A 21,862-nucleotide genomic window follows, 5' to 3' on the forward strand; every position below is an offset into this window, starting at 1 on the left:
GCATCATTCCATCCTCCAAGCCAGCATTGCTCAATGCCAAGGGTGCCAAGAGAGCTCCTCTCACCAGGATAGTGAGAGCAGGCTGAGTAACCAGTGTCCCTAGCCTTTGGGGAGCATGATATGAAAGTCCTGCTTCACCGGTATGGTCCCTAGCCACTGGAACTAGAGGCACTGCTGAGGAAAACAACAGCCATTCCAGTGACTGCAGACCCCCTGCAATCCTTGCCAAAGACCACAAAGTTGTCAATGCTGTGAACAGCAGCAGCCTGAGCCAAACAGACATCATGCCCTCCCAGACCCAGTGCCACCATATGCCTCTGCACTTGGCACCCTGCAGTACAATCCAGTGTGCCCCTACCCAGAGGCGAAAGGCTTTCCCTACCGAAGTCAGTACATAGAGTCTGGAAGAGGTGACTGCTCCTTTAAACGTGCAGACATCTACTAGAGACTAAGATATCAAAAAGAATCAGGGAAACAAAATTCAACCAAAGGAATACAGCAAATCACCTGTAACTGGCCCCAAAGAAATGGAGGTCCAGGAATTGCCTAACAAAGAATTCAAAATAACTCTTCTGAAGATTCTCAGGGACTTCCCTGGTGGTCCAGTGGTTAAGAATACGCCTTTCAATGCAGGGGATGTGTGTTCGATCCCTGGTCAGGGAACTAAGATCCCCCATGCTGCAGGGCAACTAAGCCCGCGGGCTGCAACGACTGAGCCGGAACACTCTGGAGTCAGCCTGCCACAACTAGAGAGAAGCCTGCGCACTGCAACTAGAGGAGCCCGAGTGCCGCAAGGAAGATCCCGCGTATGGTAACTAAGACTTGACACAACCAAATAAATGAATAAATAAATAAATAAATATTAAAAGAAAAACAGTGCTGTTTTGAACATGTGTGCACATTTCTATTGTTCCTCTTTTTTTGCAGGGGTGGGGGAAGAAATTTCTTTATTTAAAACTGCTTTTTTTTTTTTTTCTGTGAAACTACAAGTGTACAAGTGAGGAGAGAACTGCTCCCAGGACATGCTTCCCACCCCCACCCATCACACTCCCAACCTGCTCCCCAGTCCTGCCTGGATCTTTTTTTTTTTTTTTTTAATTTTATTTTATTTTATTTTTTTGCTTTATAACAAATTTAATCAGTTATACATATACATATGTTTCCATATCCCCTCCCTTTTGCGTCTCCCTCCCACCCTCCCTATCCCACCCCTCCAGGCGGTCACAAAGTACCAAGCTGATCTCCCTGTGCTATGCGGCTGCTTCCCACTAGCTATTTACCTCACGTTTGGTAGTGTATATATGTCCATGCCGCTCTTTCACTTTGTCACAGCTTACCCTTCCCCCTCCCCATATCCTCAAGTCCATTCTCTAGTAGGTCTGTGTCTTTATTCCTGTCTTACCCCTATGTTCTTCATGACATTTTTTTTTCTTAAATTCCATATATATGTGTTAGCATACAGTATTTGTCTTTCTCTTTCTGACTTACTTCACTCTGTATGACAGACTCTAGGTCTATCCACCTCATTACAAATAGCTCAATTTCATTTCTTTTTATGGCTGAGTAATATTCCATTGTATATATGTGCCACATCTTCTTTATCCATTCATCCGATGATGGACACTTAGGTTGTTTCCATCTCCGGGCTATTGTAAATAGGGCTGCTATGAACATTTTGGTACATGTCTCTTTTTGAATTATGGTTTTCTCAGGGTATATGCCCAGTAGTGGGATTGCTGGGTCATATGGTAGTTCTATTTGTAGTTTTTTAAGGAACCTCCATACCGTTCTCCATAGCGGCTGTACCAATTCACATTCCCACCAGCAGTGCAAGAGTGTTCCCTTTTTTCCACACCCTCTCCAGCATTTATTGTTTCTAGATTTTTTGATGATGGCCATTCTGACTGGTGTGAGATGATATCTCATTGTAGTTTTGATTTGCATTTCTCTAATGAGTAAAGATGTTGAGCATCCTTTCGTGTGTTTGTTGGCAGTCTGTATATCTTCTGTGGAGAAATGTCTATTTAGGTCTTCTGCCCATTTTTGGATTGGGTTGTTTGTTTTTTTGTTATTGAGCTGCATGAGCTGCTTATAAATTTTGGAGATTAATCCTTTGTCAGTTGCTTCATTTGCAAATATTTTCTCCCATTCTGAGGGTTGTCTTTTGGTCTTGTTTATGGTTTCCTTTGCTGTGCAAAAGCTTTTAAGTTTCATTAGGTCCCATGTGTTTATTTTTGTCTTTATTTCCATTTCTCTAGGAGGTGGGTCAAAAAGGATCTTGCTGTGATTTATGTCATAGAGTGTTCTGCCTATGTTTTCCTCTAAGAGTTTGATAGTGTCTGGCCTTACATTTAGGTCTTTAATCCATTTTGAGCTTATTTTTGTGTATGGTGTTAGGGAATGATCTAATCTCATACTTTTACATGTCCCTATCCAGTTTTCCCAGCACCACTTATTGAAGAGACTGTCCTTTCTCCACTGTACATTCCTGCCTCCTTTATCAAAGATAAGCTGACCATATGTCCGTGGGTTTAACTCTGGGCTTTCTATCCTGTTCCATTGATCTATCTTTCTGTTTTTGTGCCAGTACCATACTGTCTTGATTACTGTAGCTTTGTAGTATAGTCTGAAGTCAGGGAGCCTGATTCCTCCAGCTCCATTTTTCGTTCTCAAGATTGCTTTGGCTATTCGGGGTCTTTTGTGTTTCCATACAAATTGTGAAATTTTTTGTTCTAGTTCTGTGAAAAATGCCAGTGGTAGTTTGATAGGGATTGCATTGAACCTGTAGATTGCTTTGGGTAGTAGAGTCATTTTCACAATGTTGATTCTTCCAATCCAAGAACATGGTACATCTCTCCATCTATTTGTATCATCTTTAATTTCTTTCATCAGTGTCTTATAATTTTCTGCATACAGGTCTTTTGTCTCCTTAGGTAGGTTTATTCCTAGATATTTTATTCTTTTTGTTGCAATGGTAAATGGGAGTGTTTCCTTGATTTCTCTTTCAGATTTTTCATCATCAGTATATAGGAATGCCAGAGATTTCTGTGCATTAATTTTGTATCCTGCAACTTTACCAAATTCATTGATTAACTCTAGTAGTTTTCTGGTAGCATCTTTAGGATTCTCTATGTATAGTATCATGTCATCTGCAAACAGTGACAGCTTTACTTCTTCTTTTCCAATTTGGATTCCTTTTATTTCCTTTTCTTCTCTGATTGCTGTGGCTAAAACTTCCAAAACTAGGTTGAATAAGAGTGGTGAAAGTGGGCAACCTTGTCTAGTTCCTGATCTTAGTGGAAATGGTTTCAGTTTTTCACCATTGAGGACGATGCTGGCTGTGGGTTTGTCATATATGGCCTTTATTATGTTGAGGAAAGTTCCCTCTATGCCTACTTTCTGCAGGGTTTTTATCATAAATGGGTGTTGAATTTTGTCGAAAGCTTTCTCTGCATCTATTGAGATGATCATATGGTTTTTCTCCTTCAGTTTGTTAATATGGTGTATCACGTTGATTGATTTGCGTATATTGAAGAATCCTTGCATTCCTGGAATAAACCCCACTTGATCATGGTGTATGATCCTTTTAATGTGCTGTTGGATTCTGTTTGCTAGGATTTTGTTGAGGATTTTTGCATCTATGTTCATCAGTGATATTGGCCTGTAGTTTTCTTTCTTTGTGACATCCTTGCCTGGTTTTGGTATCAAGGTGATGGTGGCCTCGTAGAATGAGTTTGGGAGTGTTCCTCCCTCTGCTATATTTTGGAAGAGTTTCAGAAGGACAGGTGTTAGCTCTTCTCTAAATGCTTGATAGAATTCGCCTGTGAAGCCATCTGGTCCTGGGCTTTTGTTTGTTGGAAGATTTTTTATCACAGTTTCAATTTCAGTGCTTGTGATTGGTCTGTTCATATTTTCTATTTCTTCCTGATTCAGTCTCGGCAGGTTGTGCATTTCTAAGAATTTGTCCATTTCTTCCAGGTTGTCCATTTTATTGGCATAGAGTTGCTTATAGTAATCTCTCATGATCTTTTTTATTTCTGTAGTGTCAGTTGTTACTTCTCCTTTTTCATTTCTAATTCTATTGATTTGAGTCTTCTCCCTTTTTTTCTTGATGAGTCTGGCTAATGGTTTATCAATTTTGTTTATCTTCTCAAAGAACCAGCTTTTAGTTTTATTGATCTTTGCTATCGTTTCCTTCATTTCTTTTTCATTTATTTCTGATCTGATTTTTATGATTTCTTTCCTTCTGCTAACTTTGGGATGTTTTTGTTCTTCTTTCTCTATTTGCTTTACGTGCAAGGTTAGGTTATTTATTTGAGATGTTTCCTGTTTCTTAAGGTGGGATTGTATTGCTATAAACTTCCCTCTTAGCACTGCTTTTGCTGCATCCCATAGGTTTTGGGTCGTCGTGTCTCCATTGTCATTTGTTTCTAGGTATTTTTTAATTTCCTCTTTGATTTCTTCAGTGATCACTTCGTTATTAAGTAGTGTATTGTTTAGCCTCCATGTGTTTGTATTTTTTACAGCTCTTTTCCTGTAATTGATATCTAGTCTCATAGCATTGTGGTCGGAAAAGATACTTGATACAATTTCAATTTTCTTAAATTTACCAAGGCTTGATTTGTGACCCAAGATATGATCTATCCTGGAGAATGTTCCATGAGCACTTGAGAAAAATGTGTATTCTGTTGTTTTTGGATGGAATGTCCTATAAATATCAATTAAGTCCATCTTGTTTAATGTATCATTTAAAGCTTGTGTTTCCTTATTTATTTTCATTTTGGATGATCTGTCCATTGGTGAAAGTGGGGTGTTAAAGTCCCCTACTATGAGTGTGTTACTGTCGATTTCTCCTTTTATGGCTGTTAGTATTTGCCTTATGTATTGAGGTGCTCCTATGTTGGGTGCATAAATATTTACAATTGTTATATCTTCTTCTTGGATCGATCCCTTGATCATTATGTAGTGTCCTTCTTTGTCTCTTCTAGTAGTCCTTATTTTAAAGTCTATTTTGTCTGATATGAGAATTGCTACTCCAGCTTTCTTTTGGTTTCCATTTGCATGGAATATCTTTTTCCATCCCCTTACTTTCAGTCTGTATGTGTCTCTAGGTCTGAAGTGGGTCTCTTGTAGACAGCATATAGATGGGTCTTGTTTTTGTATCCATTCAGCCACTCTGTGTCTTTTGGTGGGAGCATTTAGTCCATTTACATTTAAGGTAATTATCGATATGTATGTTCCTATTCCCATTTTCTTAATTGTTTTGGGTTCATTATTGTAGGTCTTTTCCTTCTGTTGTGTTTCTTGCCTAGAGAAGTTCCTTTAGCATTTGTTGTAAAGCTGGTTTGGTGGTGCTGAACTCTCTCAGCTTTTGCTTGTCTGTAAACGTTTTAATTTCTCCATCAAATCTGAATGAGATCCTTGCTGGGTAGAGTAATCTTGGTTGCAGGTTTTTCTCCTTCATCACTTTAAGTATGTCCTGCCACTCCCTTCTGGCTTGTAGAGTTTCTGCTGAGAGATCAGCTGTTATCCTGATGGGGATTCCCTTGTGTGTTATTTGTTGTTTTTGCCTTGCTGATTTTAATATGATTTCTTTGTGTTTAATTTTTGACAGTTTGATTAATATGTGTCTTGGCGTATTTCTCCTTGGATTTATTCTGTATGGGACTCTCTGTGCCTCCTGGACTTGATTAACTATTTCCTTTCCCATATTAGGGAAGTTTTCAACTATAATCTCTTCAAATATTTTCTCAGTCCCTTTCTTTTTCTCTTCTTCTTCTGGAACCCCTATAATTCGAATGTTGGTGTGTTTAATGTTGTCCCAGAGGTCTCTGAGACTGTCCTCTGTTCTTTTCATTCTTTTTTCTTTATTTTGCTCTGCAGCAGTTATTTCCACTATTTTATCTTCCACCTCACTTATCCGTTCTTCTGCCTCAGTTATTCTGCTATTGATCCCATCTAGAGTATTTTTTATTTCATGTATTGTGTTTTTAATCGATGCTTGATTCATCTTTAGTTCTTCTAGGTCCTTGTTAACTGTTTCTTGCATTTTGTCTATTCTATTTCCGAGATTTTGTATCTGGGAAATAGAATCTTGGATCATCTTTACCATCATTATTCTGAATTCTTTTTCAGGTAGAGTGCCTATTACCTCTTCATTTGTTAGGTCTGGTGGGTTTTTATCTTGCTCCTTCTCCTGCTGTGTGTTTTTCTGTCTTCTCATTTTGCTTATGTTACTGTGTTTGGGGTCTCCTTTTTGCAGGCTGCAGGTTCGTAGTTCCTGTTGTTTTTGGTGTCTGTCCCCAGTGGCTAAGGTTGGTTTAGTGGGTTGTGTAGGCTTCCTGGTGGAGGGGACTAGTGCCTGTGTTCTGGTGGATGAGGCTGGATCTTGTCTTTCTGGTGGGCAGGTCCACGTCTGGTGGTGTGTTTTGGGGTGTCTGTGGACTTTTTATGATTTTAGGCCACCTCTCTGCTAATGGGTGGCGTTGTGTTCCTGTCTTGCTAGTTGTTTGGCTTAGGGTGTCCAGCACTGTAGCCTGCTGGTCGTTGAGTGAAGCTGGGTGCTGGTGTTGAGATGGAGATCTCTGGAAGATTTTCGCCGTTTGATATTATGTGGAGCTGGGAGGTCTCTTGTGGACCAGTGTCCTGAAGTTGGCTCTCCCACCTCAGAGGCACAGCACTGACTCCGGGCTCCTCAATTTGGGATGATGTGTTGTCTATTCATGTATTCCACAGATGCAGGGTACATCAAGTTGATTGTGGAGCTTTAATCCGCTGCTTCTGAGGCTGCTGGGAGAGGTTTCCCTTTCTCTTCTTTGTTCTCACAGCTCCTAGGTCTCAGCTTTGGATTTGGCCCCGCCTCTGCGTGTAGGTCGCCGGAGGGCGTCTGTTCTTCGCTCAGATAGGACAGGGTTAAAGGAGCAGCCTCTTCGGGGACTCTGGCTCACTCAGGCCAGGAGGGAGGGAGGGGCACGGAGTGCGGGGCGAGCCTGCAGCGGCAGAGGTCGGCGTGACGTTGCACCAGCCCGAGGCGCGCCGTGCGTTCTCCCAGGGAAGCCGCCCCTGGATCCCGGGACTCCGGCAGTGGCGGGCTGCACAGGCTCCCGGAAGGGCGGTGTGGGCAGTGACCTGCGCTCGCACACAGGCTTCTTGGCGGCGGCAGCAGCAGCCCCAGCGTCCCACGCCTGTCACTGGGCTCCGCGCTTTCAGTCGCGACTCGCGCCCGTCCGTGGAGCCCCTTTAAGCAGCGCTCTTAATCCCCTCTCCTCGCGCACCAGGAAACCAAGAGGGAAGAAAAAGTCTCTTGCCTCTTCGGCAGCTCTAGAGTTTTCCCGGACTCCCTCCCGGCTAGCTGTGGCACATTAGCCCCCTTCAGGCTGAGTTCTCGCCGCCGGCCCCAGTCCTCTCCCTGCGCTCTGACCAAAGCCCGAGCCTCAGCTTCCAGCACTGCGTGCCCCGGCGGGCGAGCAGACAAGCCTCTCGGGCTGGTGAGTGCCGCTCGGCACCGATCCTCTGTGCGGGAATCTCTCCGCTTTGCCCTACCCAGGTATGTGGGGAGTTTCTTGCCTTTTGGGAGGTCTGGGGTCTTCTGCCAGCGTTCAGTAGGTGTTCTGTAGGAGTTGTTCCACGTGTAGCTGTATTTCTGGTGTATCCGTGGGGAGGAAGGTGATCTCCGCGTCTTACTCTTCCGCCATCTTACCCGGAAGTCCTGCCTGGATCTTTGATGGGAGAAGTTCCCCACTATTACAGTCTTGTAAAATCCTGAGGATATTTGAGGGGTTCAAATAGTAGGATTCAGGGCCGAGGATGGGACAGTGGTGATTTTACCTTCCCTCATACCTGGCCCTTTGCAGCCTCCCTCCTCTCTCTCCCTACCTTCTTGATTTTGGACTGAGAAATAAAAAGATACATCATTCCTGGGGAGATTGAGTGAGATACATACACAGACATCCCAACCCATGTTTAACATATTTGGCAATAACCCCCTCCCCATTCCTCCCCCTCCAATCTGCAAATGGTAGTTTAAAAAAAAATTGTAGACATGTCACTCACAGGGGAAGGTGACATTTGCTCAAAATTATTGAGTCTAGTCCTGCCCAATGGTGGTGGGAAGAGGCGGGATAAGCTGGCTGAGCAAGCCCTGACTCCCTCCACACCAAATACAGCAGAAAGCTGCCTGTACAAGCAAAGAACACCTCAGTGACTTTAGCAAAGGAGAGCACCTAAGTGATTTTGGGGGGCAGGCGTGGGGCCCTGCTAAATGTACTTCCTGATGGACAGGACTGGATCCAAGCAGGCCTCTACACCAGTTCTATTTGTTCCCCTTTCTCTTATCATGACCCCTTTGGCTATCACCCCTAATATAGGAAAAACAAGAAAATTTTTTTAAATCAACGTATTTATAAAAACATCTACTTCCCCAAAATAAATTAAAAATTAAGAACCACCACGAACAACAGAAAACCCTGAAATAAAATTTTTAAAATACAGATGGATCCCAGGGTTAATTTTTCTTTCCTTAAAAAAAAAAAGTTTCAACCCCAAAGCCCAGTCAACAATTCCCGAAAGTAGCAGAAACTCCCTCTGAGGTAGATATCTGAGTCAGACACTCTCGTCCACAGAACAATTCTATTGGTTTAAGATGAGCTGGTATCAGGTAATAAAGCCATGTGGAGGGGCAGGGGCTGGGGAGGGACAGGGGGCGTGGCCCATGTCCTCTGTCCAGAAGTCATGTCCCCATTTTTGACATCTCTGGTTGGGCAGGGCTGGCATCTCCGCAGATCCCAGAGCATATAAGTGGGGGGGGGGGGCGTGGCGGGGGCGAGTGCAGGAGCCCAGAGAGAGACAGAGAGAGAGAAAGAGAGAGAAAGAAACAGAATAGCTGTATGTGTGTGTATGAGAGAAAGAGAAGGAGAGGAGAGGAAAGATCTGAAAAATAGGATTCTGGGTGTGTGTGTTTCTGTGTGAGAGAGAAAGGGGGAGAAACAAAAAGAATGAAAAAAGGAAAAAAGGGGAGACAGACTTCACTCTCCCCTTAAGGGACCCCATCTTCCCTGCCATGTAGTTATCACCCCCCACCCCAGCAATGAGAGAGTCTGCCCAGGGAGGGGATGACCCCATTTGCCCTTCTCTATCCTGTGCTTCCCCTGTGTCTGGGTTTTGTCCTCTGGATGCCTGTGTCCTCTTCAAGAGTTGCCTTGTGAGCCCCCCACCCCTGTGGCCCTGAGGGGCGAGATCAGTGGGAAGTGTCAGAATGAACGCTCCCTGGTCCCTCTGTCGGGGATGTCATTGAGGATGGGGTCACAGCCTCCTGCCAGCCACCGTTTGCCCTCATTTCCCGAGGGCTATACATCTGGCCTCCCCCGAGGTTATCCCCGTAGCCCCCGGCCCCATCAAGTGATTCCACCTGGGAGGCAGGGTAGGAATCTCCGGTGAGCCCTCCATCCCCAGAAACATGTCACCGGATCCTGAGAGATTGAAAGAGCCACCAGAGCCTGCAGAGGAAGCGGGTGTCAGGGAGCTGGTGGGGCTGTGGCCGCCCTGGGTGACTGACACAGCCGTCTTGATGGCATAGATGTTTGCCTCCTCTTGGAACTTTCCAATATTTTTCTTATAGCGAATCCGCTTGTTGCCAAACCAGTTGGAGACCTGAGAGACAGTGATTCTGCACTTCTTGGCGGCTCCTCCTTAGCCTCCTCACTAAGATATGGGTTACTCAGGTGGGAGTAGAAATACTCAGTCAGGACCTCAGTGGCCTGTTTGCTGAAGTTACGGCTTTTTCATCTGGCCTCCAGGAAGCAGGAACGCAGGATCTTGATGGCCTCGCAGGTGCTCTGTTTGAGTTGCATCTGGATGGCGCTGAACTTCCGGTGGACGATGCTCACTGCGTGCTCCACCTCCTTGGGTACCACGGGCTGCGTGCGGCTCCGCTGCCTCAGCAGGTTCATGACGTGGCTGGTGAATTCGTTACATGCCTGCTGATACTTGTCCAGCTCCGAGTGGTAAATGTGGCAAATCTGGGCAACTTTGCTGCGATCATCAGAGTGTTCGATGGAGGTGTCGGGGACACACCGTCCCTGGCGGCTGCAGCGGTGGCAGCTGCTGCCGCTGAGCCATCCCCTTTCTCAGGCCCTGCCTCACCCTCTGCCAGAAGCATGTTGTCCAAGCTCATCAGCTGTGAGTCCACAAGCTCCTCCTCTTGGGAGCTTCGAGTGCTGAGGCCGGTTTTCTCCTTGATTTCACACAGGACACTAAAGAGGGCAGGCTTCATTCGCTGGCGGTTTGGGGCATGTTTCTTGGCCTGGGCCTCATCCAGGCTCTGGTCGGTGATGGTCATTATCTGCTACAGAATGTCCCTCATGTTTTGCTTCCCTCAGCCTCCCGGGACCCCACCCCCAGCCCCACTGGGGTCTCTGCCACTGGGAGGTTCAGCAGGGCCCCCAGGCTCCCCACCCACCAACCCAAGGCCCCCCAACCCCCACCTGGAGGGGTCGGCCCCAGCAGCCACTTGTCCACAGGTGGGGGGAGCCCTGAGGCCCCTCCCTGCTCCACCCCTCCCCCCTCACCTGGTTACTACTCCCCCAAACTCGCTGGGGCTGCTGCTCTCCCCGCCCCAACCCCTGCCTGGTCTCCTCCCCCTCCCGGCTCTCCCCGGGGTTCACCGTGGCCCTGAACGGAGACCTGGGGTACCATCTGGGCCCAACACAGGAGACCCCAGCCCCCCGGCGGTGGAGAGAGATAGTATGAACATTTCAAAATAATTTAAAAATATAACAAAGATTCTCAGAGAGCTACAAGAGAACATATATAGATATTTAATGATACCAAGAAAACAATATAAATAAGATGAGAACAATAAAGATATAGGAAATATTTTTTTTTAAAAAGAAGAAGAAGAAGAGCTAAGCAGAAATTTTGGAGCTGAATAATATGAGTGAACTGAAGAATTCAATACAGAGGTTCAGCAACAGACTTGACCAAGCAAAAGAAAGAATCAATGAGTTAGAATAAAGATCAATTGAAATTATCCAATCAGAGGAGCAAAAAGAGAAAAGAGAATGAAAAGGAACATAGAAAACCAGTGGGAATGATGGACACCATCAAGAGAAACAATGTATGCAATGGAGTCACAGAAGGAGAAGTGAGGGAGAAAAGGAATAATGGCTGAGAATTTCCCAAACCTGTGGAAAGATTTGGACATCCAAGTTCATGGGGCTAATAAGTCATCCCAAAATTTCAATCCAAAAGTCTTCTCCAAGACACACATAATAAACTGTCTAAAATCAAAGACAGAGGATTTTAAAAGTCCAAAGAGAAGAAAAAAATTCTGTCACATAAGAGAACTCACATAAGGAGATCAGCAGATTTGTCAAAAGAAACCTTGCAGACCAGGAGAGGACTGATTACATATTCAAAGTGAAGAAAGGAAGGAAGGAAGGAAGGAAGGGAAGTAAAGAAAAAAATAAATGAAACTGCCAACCAAGAATACCTTACTCAACAAAGTTGTCATTCAGAAGTGACCGAGAGATAAAGAATTTCCCTAACAAACAAAATTTGATGGAGATCATTACCATTAGACCTGCTTTACAAAAACTTCTGATAAGATGTCTCCAAGCCAAAATGAAAGGAAACTAATTACTAACATAAAACATATGAAAATATAACACACACACTAGGTATAGGTAAAGGTAAGCATATAGCCAGATTCAGAATCCCCTAATACTATAATACAGTGGTGTGTTAAATACTTTACTCTAGTAAAAGGACAAAAGTATTAAAAATAGCTATAGGTACAATTGTCAATGAATCCGCAATACAAAAATAGGTAAATTGTGACATCAAACACATAAAATGTATGTGGGGAGGAGGATAAGGGTAAAGTTTCGTATGCAATAAAAGTTAATTAGTATTAGCATAAAATACACTGAGAAATATATATATATATGATGTTTTATGTAAAACTCTGGGTAACCACAAAGCAAAAGTCTACAATAGATCCATAATAAATAAAAAAAGGGGAATCAAAGCATACCACAATGGAAAATATGCAATACGTAAAGACAGCAAGAGAGAAGAAAGGAGTAAGAGTAGTACAAAACAGCCAGAAAACAATTAATAAGATGGCATTAATGAGTCTTACCTATCAATAATTATTCTAAAGGTAAATGGATTGAATTCTGTAATCAAAAAACATAGACTAACTGCATGGATAAATAAAACAAGACCCAAGTATAGCTGCCTACAAGAGACTCACTTCATTTTTTTTTTTTTTTTTTTTTTGCAGTACGCAGGCCTCTCACTGTTGTGGCCTCTCCCATTGCGGAGCACAGGCTCTGGACGTGCAGGCTCAGCGGCCATGGCTCACGGGCCTAGCCGCTCCACGGCATGTGGGATCCTCCCAGACCAGGGCATGAACCCGTGTCTCCTGCATCAGCAGGTGAACTCTCAACCACTGCGCCACCAGGGAAGCCCTACTTCAGCTTCAAGGACACACATAGGCTCAAAGTGAAGGATGGAAAAAGATATTCCATGGCAACTGGAAACCAAAAGAAAGCAGAGACCGCTATAATTATATTAGACAAAGTAGACTTTAAGTCAAAAGCTGTAGCAAGAGAGAAAAAAGGTCATTAAATATTGATTAAGGGGTCAATTTATCAAGAGGATATAATACTTATAAATATATAAGTACCCAACATCAGAGCACCTAAATATATTAAGATCAATGGATTCATTATCCAGACAGGGAACCAGTAAGGAAACAGCAGATTTGAACAACAGTGTAAACCAACTTGATTGCACAGACATATACAGAATTTTTCAACTAACAGCAACAGAGTAGCAATTTTTCTCAAATACACACATTTCTCAAAAATACACATTTTCTAAAATAAACCATATATTAAACTACCAAACATATCAACAAATTCAAGAATATAGAAATAATGTAAAATATGTTTTGGGTGGGCTTCCCTGGTGGCGCAGTGGTTGAGAATCCGCCTGCCAATGAAAATATGTTTTGGACCGCAATGACAGGAAAGTAGAAAACAACAGGAAAGAAACTGGAAAATTCACAAATATGTGGAATTTAAACAACATGCTACTGAACAACCAATCAATCAACAGAGAAATCAAAAGAGAAATTTTAAAATATCTTCAGAGAAACTAAAGTGGAAACACACATACTAACAGTATGGAATGCAGCAAAAGCAGTTGTAAGAGGGAAATTTATAGTGATAAATGCATACATTAAGAAAAATGAGGGCTTCCCTGGTGGCGCAGTGGTTGAGAGTCCGCCTGCCGATGCAGGGGACACGGGTTTGTGCCCCAGTCCGGGAAGATTCCACATGCTGTGGAGCAACAAAGCCCATGCGCCACAACTACTGAACCTACTCTCTAGAGCCCACAAGCTACAACTACTGAGCCTGTGAGCCACAACTACTGAAGCCCGTGTGCCTGGGGGCCCATGCTCCGCAACAAGAGAAGCCACTGCAAATGAAAGCCCATGCACCACAACAAAGAGCTAGCCCCCACTCACCACAACTAGAGAAAAGCTTGTGTGCAGCAACAAAAACCCAATGCAACCAAAAATAAGTAAATAAATTTATTTTTAAAAATTGTATCAAAAACAATAAAACACTTAAGAATACATTTAACCAAGGAGGTGAAAGATCTTACAAAAAGTATAAGACTGATGAAAGAAAGTGAAAAAGACACAAATAAATGGAAATCTCTACAATGTCCATGAATTAGAAGAATTAATACTGTTAAAATTCCATACTACCCAAAGCTATCTATAGAGTCAAGTCAATTCCTATCAAGACCAATGGCATTTTTGACAGTAATGAAAAAAAAATACTAAAATTTGTGTCAAACCACAAAAGACCTCAAATAGCCAAAGCAATCTTTGGAAAAAACAAACAGACCCCTAGGTTCTTCATGACATTTTTTTTTAAATTCCATATATATGTGTTAGCATACGGGAATAAAGACACAGACCTACTTGAGAATGGACTTGAGGATATGGGGAGGGGGAAGGGTAAACTGTGACAAAGCGAAAGAGAGGCATGGACATATATACACAACCAAACGTAAGGTAGATAGATAATGGGAAGCAGCCGCAGAGCACAGGGAGATCAGCTCGGTGCTTTGTGACCGCCTGGAGGGGTGGGATGGGGAGGGTGGGAGGGAGGGAGATGCATGAGGGAAGGGATGTGGGAACAGATGTATATGTATGACTGATTCACTTTGTTATAAAGAAGAAACTAATAAAAAACAACAACAACAACAAAAAAAAAAACCAGACCTGGATTTGTGATTTCTAAATATACTACATAGCTGTAGTAACCAAACCGTAGAGAAATGATATGAAAATAGACACATAGATCAGTAAAGCAGAATGAGAACTCAGAAATAAGCCCAAGCATATACAGTCAACTAATGTTTGACTAGGAAGCCAAGAATACTCAATGGGGAAAGATAGTCTTTCCCATAAATGACTCTGGGAAAACTGGATATTTACATGCAGAAGAATGAAACTAGACCCCTGTCTTACACCACTCACAAAAATTAACTCAAAATACACTAAAGACTTAAATTCCTTTAGGCTCTGAAACCATAAAACTTCTAGGAAAAAATATAGGAAAGAAGCTCCTTGACATAGGTATTGTCAATGAGTTTTTGGATATGACACCTAAAGCACAAGCAACAAAGTCAAAATAAACAGTGGGACTACATCAAACTAAAAAGCTCCTGTAGAGCAAAAGAAACAATTCACAAAATAAAAAGACAACCTACAGAATGGAAAAAACACTTGCATATCATATATCTGACAAGTGGCTAATATCCAAAATATGTGAGAAACTCATGAATCAATGGCAAAAGAAAAACCTCACAAAAAACCAAAAATAATATGATTGTAAGATGGGTAAAGGATGTAAATACACATTTTTCCAAAGAGGATGTACAAATGACCAGTAAGTATATGAAAAGGTGCTCAATATCACTTACCATCAAGAAAATGCAAATCAAAACCATGAGCTATCACCTCACACCGCTTACAATGGCTATTTCAAAAAAAGACAAGAGATAAAAATTGTTGGCAAAGATGTGGACAAAAGGGAAACCTTGTACACTGTTGGTGAGAATTTAAATAGGTATGACCTCTATGGAAAACAATATGGAGGTTCGTCAAAAAATTAAAAATAGAGCTACTATGTAATCCAGAAATTCCACTTCAAGTATTTATCTTAAAAAATGAAATCATGATCTTGAAGAGATATCTGAACTCCTATCATTTTGCAGCATTATTCACAAGAGCCAAGACATGGAAACAACCTAAGTGTTCATTGACAATTACAAGGATAAAGAAAACGTGATAAATATTTGATGCATAGATTTATAGATATATCTATAGATAAAGATGTAGGTTTAAGTCTACATACAGGCATAGATATTATGGATGTAGATATAGGTACACACAATGGAATAATTATTCAGCCATAAAAATGTAGGAAATTCTGTCTCTTGGGACAACATGGATGGACCTTGAGGACATTATGCTCAATGAAATAAGTAAGACAGAGAAAAACAAATACTGTTTGATCTCATTATATGTGGAATCTAAAATACCAAACTCATAGAAACAGAGAGTAAATTGGTGGCTGCCTGGGCAGGGGTGGGGGTGGGAGGAATGCATGAAGGTGGTCAAAGGGTACAAACTTCTACTTATAACATGAATAAGCTCTGGGAATGGAATGTACATGTGACTGTAGTTGATAATACTGGATTGTGTACTTGATCATTACTAATAAAGTCAATCTTAAAAGTCCTCATAACACACATATGAAAAGTAGCTATGTGATGTGATATATGTGTTAACTGACTTAATGATGGTAATCATTTCATAATACATATTTCTTTTTTAATATTTTAATTTAGTTGGAGTACAGTTGATTTACAATGTTGTGTTAGCTTCAGGTGTACAGCAAAGTGATTCAGTTATACATATACATATACTCATTCTTTTTTAGATTCTTTTCTCATATAGGTTATCACAGAATATTGAGTAGAGCTCCCTGTGCTATACGGTAGGTCTGTGTTGGTTATCCATCTTATTTATAACAGTGTGTGTGTGTGTTAATCCCAAGCTCCTGACTTATCCCTCCCCCACCAACATTTTCCCGTTGGTAACCATAAGTTTGTTTTTGATATCTGTAAGTCTGTTTCTGTTTTGTAAATAAGTTCATTTTTTATCTTTTTCTTTAAGAATTAGATTCCACATATGAGTTATATCACATGATATTTGTCTGTATCTGTCTGATTTACTGCACTTAGTATGATAATCTCTAGGTCCGTCCATGTTGTTGCAGGTGGCATTATTTCATTCTTTTTTATGGCTGAGTAATATTCCATTGTATATATGTACCATATCTTTATCCTTTCCTCTGTCAGTGGACATTAAGGTTGTTTCCATGTCTTGGCTATTGTAAATAGTGCTGAAATGAACATTGGGGTACATGTATATTTTCAGATTACGCTTTTCTCCAGATATATGCCCAGGAGTGGGATTGCTGGATCATTCGCTAGTTCCAATTTTAGTTTTTAAAGGAACCTCCTTACTGTTCTCCATAGTGGTTGCACTAATTTACATTCCCACCAACGGTATAGGAGGGTTCTATTTTCTCCGCACCCTCTCCAGCACTTATTGTTTGTAGACTTTTTGATGATGGCTATTCTGACTGATGTGTGGTGATACCTCATTGTAGTTTTGATTTACGTTTCTCTGATAATTAGTGATGTTGATAATTAGATTTTTTTCATGTGCTTCTTGGCCATCTGTATGTCTTCCTTGGAGAATACATATATGTATTTCAAAGCATCACATTGTACACCATACACTTATACCATATCCTATGGCAATTATATCCCAATAAACCTAGAAAAAAACTATGTATATAGACTAAAACTTTTGCAAATGCAAGGAAAAACTGACAGAGGAATAATAGTAATGGGAGCTTGGAATATATTTCTCAGGCTTTAATACTTGAAATAAACAATTTAAATAAATTACATTACATAAAAGTGACATATACTAGACATGTATGCATACAAGAGTTTATATATTAGGATTTACTGTCAGTACTATAAATTCTAAACTTTAAATAACTTCATTTCTAGAACGCATGGTCTCAGTTTAAAATTTATTTCTTTAGGGACAGGTTTTCTGCTTCTCCCAGCCAGATTAAGTAACCCTACTGGTGTCCCGACTGAAGGCACTTATCAGCGTTTATTATAACTTCTTGTTCTGGTGCCCAGCTTCACTAGACTATAAGCTTTATGGGCCAGGGAACTTCATTCATCACCATTAGTGCCTCAGCATCTGGTGAACTGCAAAGGGTATGGATTTCATACCCCACAAGCTCCTCTTTAAATCAATAAATATTGTGGAATGAAAGTCTACATAAATTCCAAAAAGAAGGTATGGAAATGATGTAATTTAGCATGTTTTTTATGTGGCATTCAAATCAGTGAGAAAAGAAAAAGACATGCTACAAGAATGATATATGAAAAAATAAAATTAGAATTTCATATTGGATATAAAATAACTTACAGTTATTTAATATTGACATATATTTAAATATATTTATAAAATTATTAAAGATAAAATAATTTATTTAAACTTGAAGTGGAGAAGAACATTCTTAAGGCTCTGAAAGCAAAAACAGAAAAAAAGGGAAATTTTAATGGACAATTAATATTATTAGAAACTTCCACGAAAGTAAAAACAAAGGAAAGATAAAATTAAAATAATAAACTGAAGGACATATCTTCGGCCTATAAATGGAATAATTCAATAAGGACAAGGACTTGCACCCAAACTGCTTGGGTTCAATTCTTGCCTCTACTTCTTACACCTGTCTCACCTTGGGCAAGTGACTTAACTTTGCTTTGCCTCAGTGATCTGTTTTGGGAGGTAAAAAATATATTCTTCCTTATAAGATTGCTGTGCACTCAAATGAGTTCCTATAAGTGAAGGCAGTATAGGTATCTGGTGCTGTAGTTTTAGTAGATAGTAAGTAGTAGTAGTACAAAGAGCTTCAATATAAATCATGACAAAAATGACAAACATCACAAGTTTAAAAGGACAAATGTCATGAGCAAGTAATTCACAAATGAAGGAATAAAGTGGTTAATATACGCCAGTTTTTGCCTACAAAACTGGCTAAGAGTTAAAAACTTCATAAGAAGACAAAGTTGGTGAGGGTATGTGGAAACTAACATTCTCGTACAATATCTGTGGAACTAAAATACAGTGCAAACATTTCTGGCAGGCATTAATCTCTATGTATCCAAAGCCTTAAAGGTACTCATAGCCTATAAAGCAGCAACTCCACATTTAAAATGTGATTAAGAGAAACAATCATGGATGATCCTTACATTTAAATACAGGGAAGTTCAGAGCAACTTTTTTCAAAATAGCAAAAACGTTGAAAACAACTAAATGCCCAATACTGATGGTTAGGTGAGTATATTGCATTTCATTCATATAGTGAAATAACTGAAGACAATTAAAAATATCAATACTATCCCTGTGAAATCCTATGCTTTTTAATTCTACAATAAAACATTTTAGTGTGTTAAAGCATCGTTAATGATATAGAAAAATGTCCAAAATATATTATTGATTGTAAAAACAGGTTACAAAATCATATATACCAAATTACCTAATCTTGAGGGTCTACATTTTCGTGTATAACGGCATAAATTGCATTTGGGGGATAATTGGATGCCCATGCCCATCATGAATTTCAAGGTGGAGACTGCTGTAATGCGTGCCCAGCTCAGAAATCATCAGATGCTCACACAGGCCAAGACCACTGTTTTACAAAGAGCAAGTGTCCAACCTCGTATGAAGTAGAATAAAATGTTAGTAGGATAACTCTGAACAGCGTTGTTTCATGGAAAATGAAAATAGTGCTTGCTTTGGTGAAAAGTTCTTACTTCTTATAAAACTACTGAGGAAGTTTCCTACAGTTTTCCTAGTAAGCGGAGGGAGCCTTGTATCAGAACATCCATTATCTCTCCCCCTCATAGGACCAAAACCCACGTCTGCACTTCACAGCCGCCAGGAGGAGAATTTTCACTAGCATCTGCCCGGCACTGGAGGAGCAGAGACTAGGAGGGAGGGGGCTTCCCACGGAGAGCTGTGGGACTAGAAGCTGAGGTCTAGGGGGCAACAGTGAGCACTGAAAGGAGACAGGGCTGTACTGAGTCTCAGCCAGACCAAGACCCAAATCGGAAAGAGCCGCGTCCTCCAGGCTGAGGACTAGATTTTCTGCAGCCCATCCCTGATGCCTGTCATCCTCTCACTCAGTGGAAACCAGCCCCCAGGGAGGGACAGAAGATGACAAGAGAGAGAGAAAATGCACCCTACAGAATTCACAGCAGATCCTAGGGAGGGGAAAGGACCATCCCAGGACCCCAGCACAGCAGGAGGCAATTCACAGGGACTGGGGCAGGGACTCGGAAACATTATATAACTGGTGCTGTGCATCAGCTCATCTCTACAAACAAGAGGTACCCGCTCCTGGCTGCAGGTTTCTCTGCTTCACAAGAGACCTTGTGGGAACAGGTGAGACCAGGAGGCAAAGCCTCTCACAGAGCCCGGTGCTGGGCAAGCACTGCAAGGAGCGGAGGGGAGGCCCTGGGGTTGGAGGAGAGGCGCCAGAGAGAAGCAGGCAGGTGCACGAGTACCTATGATCTGGTTACATGCAGCTGACAGGACACCCAGCCGTGTGGGCACCCTGTGTGCTTCACAGACCAACTGACTCAATCCCTCCTCAGCAGCCCTGTTCCTCTCACACAGACAGGCTTCACGCTCTACACACACACACACACACACACACACACACACAAGCACAGAGCCTAAAGGGGCATAAACGCATACAACATGGGAATCCCAGGGGCAGTGTCTACACAGCAGGCAAATGGAGTGTGTGGGGAACAGCCCAGAGTTCCAGCTGAGGTCAGTCGCTGGATCTTCCACACACTGGGAGCCCCTGGGACTCATAGAGGCTCCCTGAAAACAAGGGAGACAGTGGAGGGGACCGAAGCTGACCCACCTCAGTCCAGATCAAGCATCATTTCTCTGTAAAACCTGCCGCTACGGCCAGTCGACCCTCCACAGGAGAGGAACCAATATTCACAGTCAGCATGGTTCCTTTTTAGTCAAAAACAGAGGGTCCACACCGAGGCTTCGGCTCCAGAACTCCAGAGACCTTTCCCTTTCCCACGGTGTCCACTCCCTTGCTGTTGACCCCAGGAAAGAAGGGCAACTCTTACCTTGCCCACTCAACAGAGTGCTGAGGAGGAGGAAACGGAGTCCCTGAAGGGAGAGGCATCCGTTCAGAGCCATCCTGATGCCCAAGTCATCAAGGTCACAATCCCAGCTGCAAAATCACCCTGTGACGAGGCACCAGGGCACCAACACAGATCTCTATAGACCCATCTCATGACATCCTCCCTACTGAGAGCCAATAGCGACACCTTTTACCATTTCAGATGCTATCGGAGCCTTCATCTGCCACTTTCTGAAGCTCAAACACCAATTAGCTTCTGAATCTTCAACATCTCCTTATATAAGCAACACGGTCCTTTGACCTCCTGCTTCCGTGGGCCCCTGAGAACCAAGCTCCCATGACCGGGGCTGGCGTAGAAAAGTTGCATCAGAAAGCATGAATGACCTTCTCTCCCCCAATCATCCTAGCTCATCTCTGCAGACTGTGAGATCTCGCAGGGTCAGAGTGCTGGGATCGGTTGGCCCGTGGAGAATATCGTTGGTGGAATCAAGCATTGTTCTTCCCTGTGACAGAGCTCAGGGCCAAAGCAGAGAACTGAAAGAAGGTTTGAAATACAAGAATAATTATCAGCCCAGCAGAAAATGAGGACCAGGAGCACAGGAATTCACAGGTGCACGTGGAAGGCATGAGGTAGGAACCATCAAGTTGGGGGTGTTGAGATTGTTGGTCTTCCCCCCTTCTCAGAATGATCTGGAGACTGGGTCCTGGAGCACCGAGGGGCTCATAGTGACATGGGGCTTTGACAGACCCTAACGTTTCCCCATCAGGGATCTCTCTTAGCCCCTAAGTCCACTCTGTCCAGCAGGCACAGGTCACCTGGGGCTAAATTCCCCTTCTCCAGGATGAGAGGGGGATGTGGTCTTCAGGATATTTACAGACCAGATCTCCTCCACTCTAGGCAGCTGCCCAGGGCCAGCAGTACTGCCCTGAGAGCCGGGTGGGGCTCAGGACACAGAGCCACCTGGTTGGGGCACTTTACCATTTTTCTTCCTGCAAAACACAGGCTCAGTGCAGTGATTAGAGTGTGTCCAGGCAGAACCCCCCTTAGACTCAGTCCAGAGAGGCCCCACCCTGGATGCTGCACTTTACAGCACACTGCCCCGGCTGCCCCCCAGCCAGCCCCCCAAGAGGGAGAGGAGTCTGTGAGCAGAGTGGACATGCACAGCCAGATGGAGTCCATGCCATCCCCCTTCTAGACCAATCTGGGTTCTCAGAACCAGGAATTCCCTGCCCAAAAGGTGCCCAGCCTGCTTCAAAACCAACCTGGGTCTCTTCCCAACACGTGCTCCCAAGAGCAGAAAACGAGTGGTCAACCCTGGTCCTGAGGGTGACCAGGGGCCTGCTGTTTGCTGTGGAGATGGGGGTGCAGTTTAGACCAGGGCTTCTCAAAGCGTGGTCCACCTGCCGGCAGCATCAGCAAGACCTGGGAGCTTGTTAGAAATGAAAGTTCTCAGGCCACACCCCAGGCCTAGCAAATAGACTCTGTGTGTCACAAGCTTCCCAGG

The 21,862-nt window shown here is 42.8% G+C and overlaps 1 protein-coding gene and 1 pseudogene across 2 annotated transcripts in view; both read right to left on the minus strand.

Moving 5' to 3' along the window:
• The window catches only part of LOC309811854 (antigen WC1.1-like), a 60,652-nt gene extending 40,211 nt beyond the window's left edge, over nucleotides 1-20,441 (minus strand). Inside the window, exon 1 of the mRNA XM_082635103.1 lies at nucleotides 20,341-20,441. Within this exon, the coding sequence (XP_082491229.1) occupies nucleotides 20,341-20,413 (73 nt within the window). The 5' untranslated portion in view covers nucleotides 20,414-20,441. The remainder of the gene's footprint in view (nucleotides 1-20,340) is intronic.
• Nucleotides 9,228-10,359, minus strand: LOC309811855 (pre-B-cell leukemia transcription factor 2-like; annotated as a pseudogene). Its single transcript has one exon. The product of its transcript is annotated as a pre-B-cell leukemia transcription factor 2-like (transcript).
• Nucleotides 20,442-21,862: the final 1,421 nt, after the last annotated feature.

This window comes from Mesoplodon mirus (genome assembly GCF_964341445.2).
Source record: "Mesoplodon mirus genome assembly, chromosome: 11".
NCBI lineage: Eukaryota > Metazoa > Chordata > Mammalia > Artiodactyla > Ziphiidae > Mesoplodon > Mesoplodon mirus.